Source organism: Amblyomma maculatum, chromosome 5, assembly GCF_055883805.1.
Source record: "Amblyomma maculatum isolate TAMU_Amacu chromosome 5, ASM5588380v1, whole genome shotgun sequence".
NCBI lineage: Eukaryota > Metazoa > Arthropoda > Arachnida > Ixodida > Ixodidae > Amblyomma > Amblyomma maculatum.
The window spans coordinates 148271824-148288957 of record NC_139348.1 but is presented as its reverse complement, the minus strand read 5'-3'; the positions used below and the strand labels follow the sequence as shown (position 1 = coordinate 148288957).

The following is a 17134-nucleotide window of genomic DNA, read 5'->3' as shown; positions in this document are numbered from 1 at the left end:
ATTAGAGCAAACGTTGTCGAATTGTGCAAGGCAGGATCGCATAGGAAAATGCATAATTTAACGTTGTTATTCGGGAAAGATGTCATGCACATATTTTTTTATAGGTGTGTTTCTGAAGAGACATATTTTTCAAGATTGAAGAATGAAATGCTGGCCACTAGTGCAGAGCGAGTGGTTTATTGAAAGTGATAGCTTTTTAAAAACATGGCATACTCGGTGCAAGTTTCACGTGTATTATAACTCGGGATTTTTTGTGCCCGCAAGGTTGATTTAATGCTGTGCGGAGATTTTGTTTATTTTGGTATGGAATGAGGCTGCAGTTATGTAGTGTGTGGGCAAATGAAGAGAAGAGTCTGAAGGAATAGGCAGTTTTCGTTAAAAGCATTCTTAATGAATGACGTGTGCCAACAGCTCATAAAGCACTAAGCACTCTCGCAGTTGCTTTGTTCCCCAATTTGTCGTTGGTGGCGGTATCTTCATCACAATATTTGTCATCTTTACAGTGCTTATATCTTCCTGTGGTGGAGAGAAAAGCTTGCTCTCACCTGTCTTCCTCATAATCCGCACAATGACATTGTTTTCGGTATTCTTAGATAGTCTGTTTAGTAAATGTGTCTTCGAGTACTTTTGTCCCACCTTTCTTCATTCCTTTCTCCTTTCTTCCTTGGCACATCGAGGTATCTAGCACACTTTTTGTTGTTGTTTGGGTCAGAGCATGGAACGTGTTTCAAAGGAAGAGAATCATTTGTTTCACTCATGACGATGGCTTCCTGCGGCAACACCTGCCCGTCAATGGGAGTTTCTGGTCGTTTGTTAACGGCACACATTGTGAATTTGTCTGCCATGGAGGGCTTACTGTTGGAAGGCCAAATACCCGATTTTCGTAGCCCCATGACTGTGTTCTCTGATGTGGAAGCTGATGTGTAGACCAATCGCCGTGTTGTGTAGGCAATACTGACGTGGCTTTCATGATTGTCAAGGGTTAAGAAAGGGGGACTTTCCTGCGAGCACTTTGCGTGCCTTGCAATGTGTTTCAACGCAAATAAAGATAGTTTCCCGGACGTCCACTCTGACCACCCCAATTGCTTGAAGGGCAGTTCGGGCCTCGACACAGCCACACTCTGTCTGGACCGTGTACAAAATAACAGATTGAAGGGGCCGAATTTTCTGCTTACATGGTGCCGTAAACTTGATGTATCTGGAGTTGGCTGCTGCTCTTTTGGGTGCTGGAAGTTTTGTGGCAAGTTTAAATTAATCAGAACAGCTGTATTAGTTAAGCACCTTTAATATGCATTGAATTCGTAGCTGGCCTATAAAAAAAAGAAAAAGGTGAAAATTTTTTTTGGATTGCCTTAAAGATCGAATTATTGCAGTTTGCGCTAGTGTAGGTGTCTTGTACATTTGCCCTTCAGCATATCTGGTAAAAAAAAAAGAAAAGATTAAAATTTCTTATTATGTTGGCTGTTCATGGTTGATCATTTCTCGACAGCCAGATTGGCAGTTCTTCTAAACTTGTTCTTAATTTTTGCGTTACGACAGTGTTGTGTCAATAAAAAACATTATAGACTTTGGTTTCTTCTTTCTTCTGCTTTCTTTCAGAGCACAGCTGTGCCAGGTGTTTGGGGTTCTACCGATCACCTGACGATTGTTTGGTAAGGGACGCATTGTTTAACCACCTGCATCCCTTAATGCTGGTGATTAAAAGTCGTTGGTGTTGCTGGGCACGCATGCATGTTTTTTTCCCCTCTCCGTCCTTGCAGGTGTCAGCAGCTCGTGGTGGCGTCTGCGAGGGCGCTGTTCGACCTCATCTCACGTCACCACCGCCAGGTAGGCATTCATGTTTATCTCGTTAAAAATGTTAAAGATGTGCTCACGAACCTCGATTGTGAATATTATTAGTACAAACTCAGAGGGAGCAAAGAAAGCAGGGATAATCGTCAAAAGTCCGGATGCAAAATTTAACATGAGGGCAGCCATAGAACATGCGATGTGGCCTGTTTCCTTGCCTTTGGTGTGTTACTGTGGCCTCGTTTTTCTTCCTTGTGCTACAGCCCTTTTTTTGTGCTCATAAGGAAAGTGTTTTCAGGTATGCAAATGAGGCTGATGTTGCTTTGGAGATGTTTAAACACATGAAGCGAGGTCGTGACTCCTTTAAGGCACTTTGTACGCAGTTGTGTACTTTGCAAACTCTCTGGCTTTTATAAGAGCGCGTTTTAGGCAGTGTTATTTTGTTGTTCTCAGGCAAATTTAGCATTCTTCATTTTGACATTTTTTTATGCCGACTAGCAAATGAAGCAATAATGAGCGGGATAGGACGTCCTTCACCAATTTGTAACTGAAGGATTTTTTTATATGTACGAATGTCTTTTTCTTCTCTCTATGGATTTCTTTCGTCATGTGTATCTTCGGAGCAGGAAATGGTTCCAGAATTTCTATACTGCTGATTTCATTGGCCCGGATATTATTAATATTAATTTCCAACTGTTTTTGGACATGCTTGTAAAGGATAACCATTAGCATTGCTCATTGTAAAACTAACCGCCTGACTTTGTGGAGTGCTGAGCACACTGTTAAGCGAAAAATTACTTAACAATGGCATAAATATACCAATGAGCGAGTCATTAAAGAGCTCATTACATGAACCAAATTTCATGTCATCACCAACAACCGATATGATAAAGACCCTGATATAGTAAAGATTTTTGCTGGTCCCAGTGACTTTACTAGAAAGGGGTTCTACTATAGTAGTATGACTTGCCTTTTTTCAAGGTGAAGAGAGAAGGTCCAGAGGGCAAATAAGAAAGGAAGGGGAAGCAGACTGCCTAATTTACTTTATACAAGTGTTACACCTATTTAGTGATGATAACCATAACCACATTGCACGAATCCTGTTGCTGTAGTGCAGTAGTCTCGTTAAGGTGGCAAGGCCGATTAAGCATATACTGCTTCCATGGAGTGAATAAGAGCTATGGTGCTTAAACTCATGAACAAAACTTGGCTTATGAAACCAATGTTAAGATCACATGTGTGAATTGAGAAGGGAGGAATGGTTGAAAGTATCGAAATTTTATATTATAGTATAGTATAGCAAAGCATAGTATAAAAGTCGTTCAGTATCATTTTCGGTTTTATGGTTTACAGACAGTTTGTTTAGAGTTCTTTCTTTATGGCATCAGTTACATTTGACACAAGGGTAGCCAGTGTCAATTTTTTCTATTGTGCTGTCGTACATCAGCAAAATAGCGACTTGAAAAAGAGAGTGATTGACGACCGGCATCCGCGCAGTCAAACGGTGACCGAGAGAGGATAAACAGCTTCGATAGAAGGTTTGTACTAGTTCAAAAAAGAAATTGCAATCACTCGATTGGTTAACGTTGCCCCCCCCCCCCCCCATCAACTCATCTCCCCAAGTAATCTTACTTCACCTTGGAGGATCCCCCTAAAACATGCTAAGAAAATGGTGACTCCTGATGACAGTGTTTCCACTGCCGTGAATATAGATGAGTGCTAATTGTGTAATTGCATCCTTGTTAGAAACCGGGTTTGCCAGCTCGGTAGACAGTAATCATCACAGTAATCGCTCTGCTGCTTTCAGGTGCAGCTGACCAAGGACCTGGATCACATCAAGGCGGTGGTTGATTTCCATTTTATGCGGCGCCCTTACGGGAAGCGTCTTCCTGTCGAGGCCCTGAAGGTTCCGGAGGGACAGCTGACCTACTTTGGCTCGGCCGGCGAATGGTCGGACCACACCGAACCTTCCTGGCGGGTCTACAAGAACAAGGTGTGTGTCACTTTGCACGTGGGTCACCGGAAAATGGTCTTCCTTAAACCGTTGTAGATGTAATACAGTCGAACCCGGATATATCGAACTCGAAGGGGATCGCGAAATAGTTCGATATATCGATAATTCAATATGCAGAAATTGGTTTGTGACGGCACTTACGATGTGAAAAAACGATACCATATTTGTCGCGTAATCAACCCACTCGCATAATGAACCCACCCTCCACTTTCGCACCTGAGAATTTTGAAAAAAAAAAAACGTTAAGGCCAGCTCGCTCACATGCAAGCGATTGAGCGATCTCAGGGACGAGCGGCAGCGACAGAGCGAAAAATTTCAAATTTGTAGGAACTGCGTCTCGTTGCTCGAGCCACCGGGGCAGCTCAAAAAAAGGTTTTTGTGTTGCCGCGACAGAAATCACGAGCGTTTTCGCTTGCATGTCGATGGCGCGCGTCACTCCATTTCAGTGGTCTCATTTACAGCTCATTTCTTGGCAGCGTGCCAAGATGCTGTGCAGCGATAACCTCCTCACGGCGTGTTTATCTTTTGCCAGCTCCTGCGGTGGCGGGGAACGAACTTGGCAGAGTGCCCGTGATGGCTTGATTGCACAAGCCTGGTTTTTTATCACGCCGCGCTTGGGGCGGACCCGTGGTTTTGTTGATCCATACATGCAAGGATAAACGACTCTCGCCAAAAAAAAAAAAAACAGCCTGCCGTTTCTTAACGTCCGCAGCCGCCATATCTTACGCTACGGCACGCGTACAGCACAACGATAAGAATGAATGACTCTTACAAAAAAAAAGAGAGAGAGAGAGAGAGAGGGATCTGCCGCTGCTTAACGTCCGCAGGTGCCATAGCCACGTCAGCCGCCGCATGCAGAGGGTTTGCAACACACGCTGGAGAAAGCGTCCGACGTCTGTCTTAAAACGGGCTAAGCTGGCTTGGCGTATGCGTAGCGTGCTGAAGGAGATAGCTCGGCAAAAGAAAGGGCACACCCATGCACATGGCTTGCAAATGTCATGTGCTAGCGCGCGGGAAACGATAACTGCAGATGCACGTGCATTTGCGGAATGGGCGCGGCGCTGCCCAGACCAGCCATCACCGAACTGTCCCCTCTCATTCCTCCCGCGCGTGGCTTGAAAACGTCACGCGGCAAACGGCCAAGGGTGATGCAATCGTCTTTGGGGTGGGCACACTTTCCAGTGCGTGGTGCGGAGTTTGATATATCGAAGGACCGGTAAAATTTAGTTCGATATGTGACTCGGCTTTCCTATACTTTTACATGGGATTTTCAAGGGGATATTTCGTGAGTTCGATATAACCAAGATTCGATATATCCGGGTTCGATATAACCGGGTTCGACTGTATAGCTAACGCTTTTCGAATTTATTCTTCTATTTTTAATTTGCCACTCGTCATCACCCGTCGAGTCGATGCCACACCAGTTTTCCTCTTTCAAAGGTTGGGAAGTAGAACAAATCAGAATGCAATTGGTTTGAGAAATGTTATATCACACCGGCCCAGAGCAGAGAGTGTCGTCAGACTTAGAGTCTGTGTATGTATATTATATACTTTATTTTTCATGTACTGTGACTTCCTGAGACAGGGCTGTGGGCATATTGTTCATTATATTAGGCATTAGCTTTTTAACCAGTATTTGCACTTCATGGCTTTCATTCTCTCAAAACCTGGCTGTACATTATGTTGGACACATATTGGAGCCATCTACTATGCAGTATTGATGAAATTGCATGGCTCAAAATCCAGACTAAAGATTCCGGAAGATTCAGTTTCAGATTGGTGGCATTCAGCGTCACAGCATTGATTCACCTGCTAGGGACGCAAGTACTATACCATTGCTAGTATTTCTACATGATTTCAGAGCATAACTATGGTTTTATGTCAAAGTTAATAATTAATCCAACGTGTGGAGGTTGTAATTTAAGCTGTACACACTCTTATATTAACCTTTTATGCATTTCTTATTTTTCTGCTCAATAAGTTGGATACTACACTGAGGTGAAACAGGAGTGCCATCGTGAAAATATTTAACGCTTTTCACCTTCGTAATCCGACGGACTTAAATTCTGAAAGATTGAGGAAAAAAAAAACTTACGCCAAATGCATCGTGGGTCTCTGGAGGTTAAGGTGTAAGCAAACAGTTTTCTACGGAGTTAAATCTAGGCCTTCACATGACTGGGACTAGAATCGATAGCCTAAGTCAGTTTATATTTTAAAGCCTTCATGGGTGCAAACTTATAGTACTGAGAAAGCTGTCATGGATCACTATCGAAGTGCGTTTATGGTGCGTGTCTTTCTGCAGGTCCTGGTCTCCCGGTGGCTGGTGATGCCTGTCCGCGAGTCGCACCACGTGATGCTGCGGGCGTCTGGTCTCGTAAGGCACGCCCGACGGTGCCCTGGCTTTCCAGAGGGCTGACCGCGTGTGTGTGCCCTTCTCTGCAGGGCAACAAGGAGTGGCTGTACGGTTGCACAGCTGTGCACAAGGAGGCCGCCACTGGCAAGATTCTCTGGTGAAGATTTTGGGCGCATATGTGGTGCTTAGCGTGCTGGCTTGAGTGAGTTGCTGGAACCTTTAAAGGAGCTCCGAGGACAAATAGAAGTTAATCGTTATGAATATAGTACTACCGCAATCCAACTACAAGGAGACCACTCTCACTGAAAAATGTAGTATTTACGGGCTAGAATGGGTCGGAGACAGAAATACAGGCTTTGTGATCATCAGCCGGCATCGTGAGGGGAGTATAAGTGTTGACACGAAATGTTGTATTTACGGGCTAGAATGGATCGGAGACAGAAATACAGGCTTTGTGATCATCAGCCGGCATCGTGAGGGGAGTATAAGTGTTGACACGAAATGTTCGTTTGGGTATCAGAGGGTGTGCGACACTAAAATTCGCTTCAAAACAGCACCAGCCAGTCCTCCTTGATGTAGACGTTATGAATTTGAAGCGATTAGCGGGAATATCTTTAAATCCAGTTTTCTTGGCGCCATGAATGGCTTTTTTTATTGCGATAGCAATACTACGCCAGGTTTCGGCCCGTTGCGTGGTCCCGGGAAGGGCCACGTTTGACCTTGAACAGCGACGAAGAAGACGACGAAGATGAAAGCTAAGAAAAAGATGAAAAAGAAGACGACGAAGAAAACGAAGAACGCTTGGTCACCCGCAGCTAATGCTTTCGCTCCACATTCGGTTCAGCAGCACTGAACCCTTCTCATTTATATGTGGGCTGGCAGCTTGCGCTCTCGCGTCGTACTCTTAAAGGATGAGCCTAATTAAGTGTCCCCAATAATGTAGCACCTTACACTGATAGGGCGTGACAGGGGAATAATGTAGCAGGCAAAAGAAGCTTCCGCCGTTGCTATCGCGATTCAGCTAGGGTTAACCAGAGTTAAACCACAACTAAATTTTTACTTGCAGACAAGTGTTAGCGTGCGCAGAAAGAGCCAGAATATTAATTTTTATTGAGAAGAATTGTTGGGAACCGTAGTAGTCATTTAGTTTCCCTTTAATGTAAGGACAGTTCATAGTTTTGATAGTTGAGAAGTTGAATTCAGGACCAGTTAGCGCATTCTTAAAAGGAACATCGGTCATAAAGGTGACAGATGAAACGGGTTCGAACCCCAGGACCACCGTATTTCCAGGGCTGTCACTCTACCGAGTTAACGAGGCAGGCTGGCAGATGGTATTGCGAGAGCGAATTGATCAATAACTCGAAGTGGCAAAGCGCATTCGATCCCCAAATCAGGACAAATTTTTTTTTACCTGCAAAGTTTCTCGGAAAGCTCTGTAGCCTTCCTTTGTAGCCGTATGCCTGGCGGATGCTAACGAGTAATCACTCCCTTATGTTTAATTACAATGAGGATGTCGTGTGCATTCCTCTCTCATGCACCTTCTGGACTTGGTGTTCCTTTTAAATAAAAGTGCCCAGCGTACAGTACCGTAGGCACCATTGGCTAGATAACGTAAGAACAAAGAACAGCGTGGACTGCTAGAATGAACTAAAGATAGAATGCCCTGCCTACACCATCAAAGATGCAACGGGCTCAAGTGGCATTACTCAGCATTGGCTGGCTTCACTGTTGGCGTGTCAGCCTTGGTGACTTATTGTACCATAATGTAAAAGCAAGTGGTGCTACCTGCTGTCAACAGCCACATAGGATTACTGTACAAATTCTTGTTTGCCCTTTTTTAATGTGGGCACATTATACACCGAAGGGCTCATTATTTTTAATGGTATTTGACATTTTCTTAATGTTAATGATGCTGCCTGGGCTAGCCACTTCATTGTGGCTTTTGGGAATGCATTGTACATCCTTTTTAACCTTTTATCTTATATTGTCACCTTGCGTGTGATTGTACCTTTTGTTCGGAATTGATTGAAAATTTCTTCACTTCTGTTTTTTAAGATATTTTCATCCTCCTACTTTTTGCTTTTTTGCTTGGGGTCTTTTAGTCTTCTTAAACTGGAGAATGAATTGGATGCATGCATCATTTTTTGCATTCTCTTTTTCCCCCTTGGCCTTTTCGCCTAGCACGGCGGGTGTGAGTCTGTCCCTCGAAGGAGAGACGCTGCCGTACCAGGGGGCCTATGGAGTCGAGCGCCGGGGCTTCCTTGCATCGGGCGCAGAGTTGCGTGCCAGGGGCCTGCAAGCCGTGCTTGTGCATGTTCGGCCGACCACGTCGAAGGTAAGCAGGAAGCACCTGTTCTGTGATGCGAGTCTGTGGAGGGTACTGCATGGGCATTTTAATCGTTTTTAATTCACAATCCTAGGACTCCTTAGGGGCTGATGCTCCGCCCAATAACGGGACCACAATACGTTTGCCATGCAAACTTCCTGCTTAGACTCAGTTGGGAAATTTGATTTAATTGAAAGAAAGGTAAATAACGGTAAACAAGTTTTTTTTATGGAAAAACACGACGTTTTAGAATCGGTTTGGTTCCTTCGTGGTGCGGCTACGTACGAGGTGCTCCAAGAAGAAGGAGCAGAGTCGATTCCAAAACGTCATGTTTTTCTATAAAAGAACTTTGTTGCCGTTATTTACCTTTCACTTACAGCCTTTTACTTGTGGCACTGCCTGACAATCAGGAGAAGCTGTCAGCTTCGCAGATGTACGGTAGAGCCTCGGTGATACGATTATCACGGGTTCAGGAAAAAATTTGTATCATCCGAACATTTGTATCATCAACGCGAAGATAAATAAGCACGAAGAAGCGTTGGAAAGGCAGTCACACAGATCTGCTTACGTCTGAGAAGGTTTATTACAGTCGTGCGGTTCCAGCTCACCACTTAAATCCAGCTTAAATGTGGTGCTTATTGAAAGACACTCTCACTAAATTACGTTAAAAATTTCAAAATATTGTAATTACCAAAATATATATAAATAATATGCGGATGGCCTGCTGTCGAGACTACACACTCATCTGCCAGACAAAATGTAGTGAGTTCGCCAAACTCACTTCGTGTGTTCAGCAGTGAATGTCATTAAAGTTTATCATGTGAAACGATGCGAATGACACTAAATGCAAATGTCCCTCGTTGAATGTGATGCTAAACTTGCTCGTCTGACAGGGGTGTTACACCACTCAGCCAAGGGGTACTGACTTTCATGTACACACTCTCATACGCTTCAGTATGCACCTTGCTCCACCATCTTTACGTATCACATTTTTATCTTCCACGTGCTTTACACCTCTCAGCCGGGGGGTGCTGACTCATGTACGCTCTCTGTCATGCACTTTGTTCTGCTCCTTGCCCAACCATCTTCATGTGTCACATTTTCATCGGCCATGTGCTTTACACCTCTCAGCCAGGGGGTGCTGACTTTCATGTACGCTCTCTGTCGTGCGCTTTGGTAGGTATGCTCCTTGCTCAACCATCTTCATGTATCACATTTTCATCTGCCATGTGCTTTACACCTCTCAGCCGGGGGGGTGCTGACCTTCATGTACGCTTTCTGTCATGTGCTTTGGTATGCTCCTTGCCCAACCATCTTCATGTATCACATTTTCATCTGCCATGTGCTTTACACCTCTCAGCCGGGGGGGGGCGGGGCTCACTTTCATGTATGCTCTCTGTCGTGCACTTTGGTATGCACCTCGCTCCACCATCTTAACGTATTACATTTTCATCTGCCATGTACTTTACACCTCTCAGACGGGGGGGTGCTGACTTTAATGTACAGTCTTTGCCAAAAGTAACCAGGCTGCATGGTTTGATTTTCACTTGTATTGTAAAGCCAACGTATATTCCCAGATGATCACAAATTGTTAACAAGTGAGGACAGGACCTCATTTTTACACAGATTTACAGCTTCAGAAGGGGTACGACTTGTCTGCTACCCAACCGAGAAGTGGAACATGCTGCCTGGTTACTTTTGGCAAAGATGGTACACTCTTTGTCGTGCGCCTCGGTATGCACCTTGCTCCACCATCTTCACATATCACATTTTCATCTGCCATGTGCTTTACACCTCTCAGCCGGGGGGTGCTGACTTTCATGTACGCTCTCTGTCGTGCGCTTTGGTATGCTCTTCGCCCAACCATTCCAGCTAGTGGTGGTACGATGGTGCCGACTTTCATATACACGCTGCGTCCCGAGCAAAGGTGTCTGTGTGCGTGCAGGTGTCCGTGGTTGGGGAGCGGTTACAGTCCTCCGAGCGGTGGCGGGCTGTGGAACTTCCACCCTGGTGGGGGAGTCCCTCAGTGCTCCTGTCGGTGCCGCTAACCGAGGGCGCAGCCTTCTACAACTTGAGCATGCATGGCCTGTGGCACCCCTGGCAGGTGTACCAGCTCACTCTGGTGGTTAAAATCTGCCGCTCGGAGACTAAGGGTAAGTAGGAGACCTTGGGAGGTTATTTATGCAGTGTGCGTGTTACCACCAGTGTCACTTGGTATGCAACACGAGCAGAGAGCAACAGTGCGCGGCTGTAAATGATTCCCACCAGCTGTAAACAGATCTGTGCGAATGCATTTCCTTTGCTTCTGGGTGACTAGGCATGACTCATCATGACTACAAAACTAGGCTTCCGATGACTAGGTTTTTGCCGTTCTCTCAAGAGACATCTAGAGACCCTGTCATTTTTATTTTTATTTTTCTTGCTGTGAAGTTGAGATGATACACATATTTTTTTGGGATGTTAGGAAATTCGTGTCAGTGAGACTGTACTGTATATTCAAGAACATTGCAACTAGTGGGGTTATATTTTCCTTTCCAAAGAAGAGAAATGAAGTATAAAAAGATCTAGGAGGTGAATTTCAGTCAACAATCTGGAGCATGCTTTCTCCCTTAGTAAATAAGATGGATTGTTTCACTAGGGTGGGAGATTAGGATTTGGATATGATGAAAGTGGGGGTATGCAGAATAGATGCTCAGCTGATTGCAGAGTTTGGAGTACGCTGGAAAGTGGTCACTGTAAGAGTTAGCTTTGATGGGAGCTTAACGACAGCGCCAGATACGACATGTTCTTGTTTTGTGCCGGGCTGGAATGTTCTGTGCACCTGCAGCCTTTACGTGTACAGCTTCAAGAACACGCTTCTTCACTTTAAGCTCTTTTGTTGCATTCCAAAATTTAATTAAAAATGTTTGCTGCCTTTGTGTGCAAGTGCAGAAGTGAACATTACTTGCATATACAACAAACATCCATTACTCTTCTTTATGTAATGCATCATAAGACTGACCTTCAAAGCATGGCTTATAAACTTCTGTCTGCGACTGTAGGTGTACTGGGTCTTAAATTTTAGATGTAAATGGGTCTTAAAACTGATTTTGTTATTTAATGCCTAAGTTTGGCGACACCTCGCAGAAGTGTTCAGTTTTTTTTTTCTCGTGATTTCAAATCTGCAAAAATTTTCCTTCTAGGGCAATTATTTCAAAAGGTTTTAGAAAATTGTTTCTATTGTCTGCTCGAATCGTAAGTAAAAAAATGCTTATGAGAAATTAATTTTTGATATACATGTAGATACTATAAAGAGTAAGGAATGCAATTTTGGAGGCACATTTTTTGTTTTCACCTCTAAAGTATTTGTATTTTATCATGAAATTTTAATATAGTTGCCATGACTGGTAGTGCCAAGTTCGGTGGGCTACAAAATCCCTAATATCTCAATTTCAAAACTGCTTCTAAGATAGCATTGCTTACAACTTAAAGTATATACCTATGTATTAAAAATCGATTTCTGATGAGCATTTTTTCCCCTATTGCTTGAGCAGACAATAGCGATAATTTCCTAATACCTCTAGAACTAATTTCCCTACAAGGTAAATCTTTGGCTATTTGAAGTCAGCAGGAAAAACTGAACAGTTCTGCGATGTTTCATCAAGTTTGTCCAGTAAATAACAAAATTTGTTTTAGGACCCGTGTCTCAGTGTGTTATATATCCTGAGCTGCTCTGTGGCTCACTGCTCTTTTGACATTGATGCTTTCCAACATTCGGTTGTAGCCATGTATTGCATGACATAGTAGAAGTGTCTTGAACCGAAATGAACGAGGTAACTCGCTCCTAGATGAAAATATTCACCTCCAGGTATCGACAGCACGCATTGTTGGGTAGTAATGCTAGAGTGTAGCCTAACCAATGCTTGAGCGAAATATACATCTCTTTCTTCGTCCCATTTTAATGACGCCTGGGAAACCGTTATCTGTAAGGCGCTTTTACCCCTCAGTGTTCTCATTGCGTCAGCATCACTTGCTCTTTTGTTTCTTTTTCTGAGCGTATGCTACAGGGCGTCCCAGCTATATGGGCCAAGACTTAAAAAAGACCTAAGCATTCTCCTTGATTCAATTCAACTAAATACTTAGGTTGATTCAGTTCTGCCTTCTCGATTAACTAGCATTACCTAATTAACTTTTGAATACAACTTTTTACACTCAGGTTTTACAAACGTGGAGGCTAACCAAGAGAGTTCTACTTAAGTTGAGAACAACCCAGAGGGCTATGGAATGAAAAATGGTAGGGGTAACATTAAGAGACAGAAAGCGTGCAGAGTGGGTCAGAGAAATAACTCAAGTTACCGACATTCTAGTTGAAATTAAGAAGAAGAAATGGACATGGGCAGGACATGTAGTGCGAAGAGAGGATAACCGATGGTCGCTGAGGGCAACAAACTGGATTCCAAGGGAAGGAAAGCGTAGCAGGGGGCGGCAGAAAGTTAGGTGGGCGGATGAGATTAAGAAGTTCGCAGGGGTCAAGTGGATGCAGCTTGCACAGAACCGGGTTAAGTGGAGAAATATGGGAGAGGCCTTCGCCCTGCAGTGGGTATAATCAGGCTGATGATGATGATGATGATGACACTCTGGTTTAAATAGGAAAGTTGACGTGTACCACAGATACGGTCTGACCCAGGTAGCTGCGATGAGGCCACCCGAGCAGAGAAATTTTTATTAGGCAAAGAAAAAAAAAAGATTGGAAAGCCTGCAAATTTTCACTAACTACCACGTGACAGCACACTTCTAGAATTTAAGTGCACCGCGATTACAACATTTTCATCTGTGGGGCATAGTGCAGAAGGCGTGAATATGACATCACTGTTCGAAGTTGCTTTACATAGATCATATTATCTTTCACGTGGTTTGAGTTCAGAGGGATGTTTTGATCCATTTTATGTGGGACACTGCATTCTCCACTTGTGTCTGTGTCTTCTTTTTTGTGAGGGCTGCTTTCTGTGTGCCGTGTAACCGACTGGACGACACAAATTTTTGTATGTTTGTGAGGTGCACGTGTGACACATTTGTGTCTGTCTTTTTTTTTTGCCCATTTTCTCTCTCTCTTTCCCTTTAAGGTGATGGGTTTGTCCGGTTCCTGGTCCCCTGGGGCAGAGAGGACCTCTTCTTCCACATCTTGTACCCCCTGTACGCACACCTCAGTCACGTTGAGCCTTTTCGTGCATGCTACAATACCGCGTTTATGTGACACTGGGGCGATAGCAATTTTGAGATATGAAGTTCTGTGGGCGCTAAGCTGATGATAATCTTCTCACCAATCAGCAGGGATAGTGCAGAGGCAGTGATGACACAATCTGCTGGTTGTAATAATGCGTATTTGACAGTTCAAAAGAGAGTTTGATGGAGCCGGGGCCCGTAGTCTGAGACTCCTGTTGCTACTGTTCGTGCTTTCGCGGGTTGCTTTTGATCTTTCTAAGGTTTGAGCTCGGTAGAGTCATTTTGGGACCATTCAGTCGTTGGCTGAGGCATTGTGAGAATGTTGTCCGTTTAGTTCTTACTATCCCAATTGGTAGCCTGCACTGGATAATATTGCTCAGGGTGCAAAATTATTGGGCTTGTTATTTTCACTAGGCCTGTCAAAAAGCAGTGTGTAGGAGTAAATATTTAGGGCACCATTGTTTCTTCCTTATCATGTCAGCACAGGTATCATAGACTGGCTGGTGCAGTGCATTGCAGTTTCAGTGTAAGCATTTTGCTTGTAAGTGTGGGAAAAATTTCAGATCACAACATTTGGGCAGGATAGGTATTTGCTATTTTACATGGTGTGTATTTTACAATTTTGCCCCATCAGTGTGTACTAACTGATTTGAGACGTCACTGTACAGTCAGTTCATAGTTAGAGCAGAAATGGGTCGCAGTTACTAAAAAGAAAAAAAAAACAACTGGAAGTAATGTTTTTCAGTGCCCTCCATCATGCAAATTTCGTAACGGTGGCATTTAACTCCATGTCATACTTATGCATAAATAACCATGTCAGCACACTATTATGTAGTATGTCCATTGTCTGAGAGAATTGAGTATCTAAATATCTGTTCTTTTTCATCTTGTAGCTGTGTGTAATTTACTTGGCAAACCTAAAAAATCTTAGGAAACGTAATTACAAAACTGAAGACACCTGGTAATTTTAATAGACATACTGAAAACTAACGTAAAAAAATAAATTTCATAGGAGCATGCAACACAGTGAAAAAGTGAAAAGCAATATAGAAATGTGTTCAAAATGACTTGGAACAGTTCCTCAATTTGCAACACATTGATTTACAACCTTCTACGTTAGGTAGAGGGCTTCAAGCTAGCAGCTTCTGTTACGGATGGTCACATTTTTTGTCTTTACTTGTTGCGCACTACAAGTGTGAGTTCAGTAAAATTGACGAACAAGCAAGTCATTTAGCCTTGAAGCATTGAAGATTATGGGAATCTAGGGATATACGTAGTATAGGCAATTTTGTTTGAAGCAAAGAATGGTCTCATCAGTGACAGTCATCACCATTACGCGATTGTCTGTGTTCCCAGGGGATCACGTGGCGGCCCGAAGGATACGCGGATGCTAGTTCAGGTGCAGAGTGGTGCTGGATCGAGCGATGGTCCTCCGCCACAGCTGCACCTCTACCTCGACCCCGAGTGCAGCTATGAGCTGCGTGCTGAGGCAGCCTGGAAAAGCAGTCTAGGACAGGTGGGCGGGGCAAACTGAACTTTTTTTTGGAACTTTATAAATGGACCATTTTGCAGCCAACGGCGAAGCTTTCTTAATACTCAAAGGTGCAATTTTAAAACACAGGAAAAACGCAGTGAAGACGGCAGGAAGAAGCACCTGAGCGAAGAACGAAGTGCATGGACGAAGGACAAAGGTTCTTCTTCCTGTCATCTTCGCTTCGTTCGCCCTCCTGTGTTTCTTGCGGCTTTAAATATTAAGAATGCACTGTAACCAACTAGCCCAACAAGTTCTCTTCAACAACCAAGATTTCTGGCGGGGAAAATTTCAAAATCTCACTTGAACTGTCCGCAACGCCAGGCAATGATTGGCGTTTCTTATTTAGGCTGGTCTTTAGAACTTCCTCGCTGTCCCATGAGTTGAATGTGGGAAATTGGTTGGATATGGTACAGTGCATGATTACATACAGAGGGAGGTTGTCGTGATAGTACGTAACCAATAACTGTGGCTATGACCCCCTGTAATATTACGGAGAGTACAGTGATATCATTGCACAGAAGAAAAAATTAAAGGGAGGGGGACGTCGAGATTCGTGTATAATTTCTTTGGTTCGCGCTTATTCACTAAACCTCTTTATTTATGGTTTCGATAGAATAAGAACATCTTTAACTCTTAAAAGAAGAATTGCGGATGTTGTCTTCTGTTTATTCTCTCATGGGGTTTCATCACTCCAGAATGAGACACTGAAGAACAGAAAAGCAAACTTCTGATAACTTCCGATAACTTAGGCAGAATCAAGCCCAGCAATTCTTCTTTCTTAACCATCAAAACTTCACCCATTTTCAATACGCCCCATTTTTTTGGTTGCCACATCATTAAACTGTTCTTCAGTGTTCAGTGTCGCGTGGCTCATGTCCTTCGTACGATGCGCTTCCAGATTGTGAGTATGAGGGGAGGACTGTTGTTATTGATGCAGTAAAAAAAAGGAATTGGAGCCTTTCCCGCAGTTTTTGCAGCATCTTTTCTTCATAAATGTCTACCACTGATGTTGCTTAATGCTAGGTTATATGCAGTTTAATTAACTAATGGCTTCTGGGCATTTATGCTGGTTGTGGTACTAGTTATAGGGAGTATTGAGTCCTTTACTTAATTAAACGCTGCTTCACATTGAGCAATACCCTTTTAACACATTGTACTAACTGCAATATATATTGCTAGAGAATATGTCTGTTGTGACTGTGACGTGCGTCCCTGTCTCTGTGGTGCAGATGATGAGGCGACACATCACCATGGTGCCTTCATACTGCGTGGCCATCCTCCTGGCAGTGCTGGCCGAACAGCTGCTGTCTGTCCACAGAACGGGTGAGCGTGTCGTGACGCGTAGATACGAGTTGTGCTGGCATGACCTTCGCACGCAAAGGAACACTTGTCAGTCTGAAAACTCTCGACTTGCCTCACAACATGCTTGATGTAAACAAGGTGGCCATTTGTTGCCCACATTGAGCAGATACGCGAAGGTGCGTAGTGTTTTATTTTATTTGTTTATTTGATAGCGTTTATTTGATAATTTATGTCCGATTTCTGCTTCATATTATACAGATACAAATTTCACCCTAAATCAGCTGTTCCCGCCTCGTTATTAACCAGCGTTATCATCATCAAGCTTCCAGTGGGAGGAGCCGCTGCCTAGCGGAGGTGTCGGCTGACTGTTTCGGTGGTTTTGGTTTTGTCACGCTGACCCCGCTATCCATGCCTGCACATGACGCGCGTCTGCATGCGGTGCTAGATGTGAACTGGCATGAGCATGGCACGGTGCTTAATGGCTGGCAGCTCGTTTGCCTTCCCACGTCTGAGCTGGAAGCGGCCGACTTGTTTTAGAACAACATGAAATTCTCTGATCAACCGTAGCGGCACGACAAGAGTGAACCAGCATTGGCACATGATGGTTTGTGGCAC

General features: G+C 43.9%; 1 protein-coding gene across 1 annotated transcript in view; it reads left to right on the top strand.

Moving 5' to 3' along the window:
- The window catches only part of PGAP1 (GPI inositol-deacylase), a 36536-nt gene that overhangs the window by 8978 nt on the left and 10424 nt on the right, over positions 1-17134 (top strand). The window contains exons 7-16 of the mRNA XM_084604637.1: positions 1600-1652; positions 1761-1827; positions 3596-3781; positions 6105-6176; positions 6245-6312; positions 8337-8490; positions 10427-10634; positions 13584-13653; positions 15040-15199; positions 16447-16540. Of these exons, the coding sequence (XP_084460763.1) occupies positions 1600-1652; positions 1761-1827; positions 3596-3781; positions 6105-6176; positions 6245-6312; positions 8337-8490; positions 10427-10634; positions 13584-13653; positions 15040-15199; positions 16447-16540 (1132 nt within the window). The remainder of the gene's footprint in view (positions 1-1599; positions 1653-1760; positions 1828-3595; positions 3782-6104; positions 6177-6244; positions 6313-8336; positions 8491-10426; positions 10635-13583; positions 13654-15039; positions 15200-16446; positions 16541-17134) is intronic.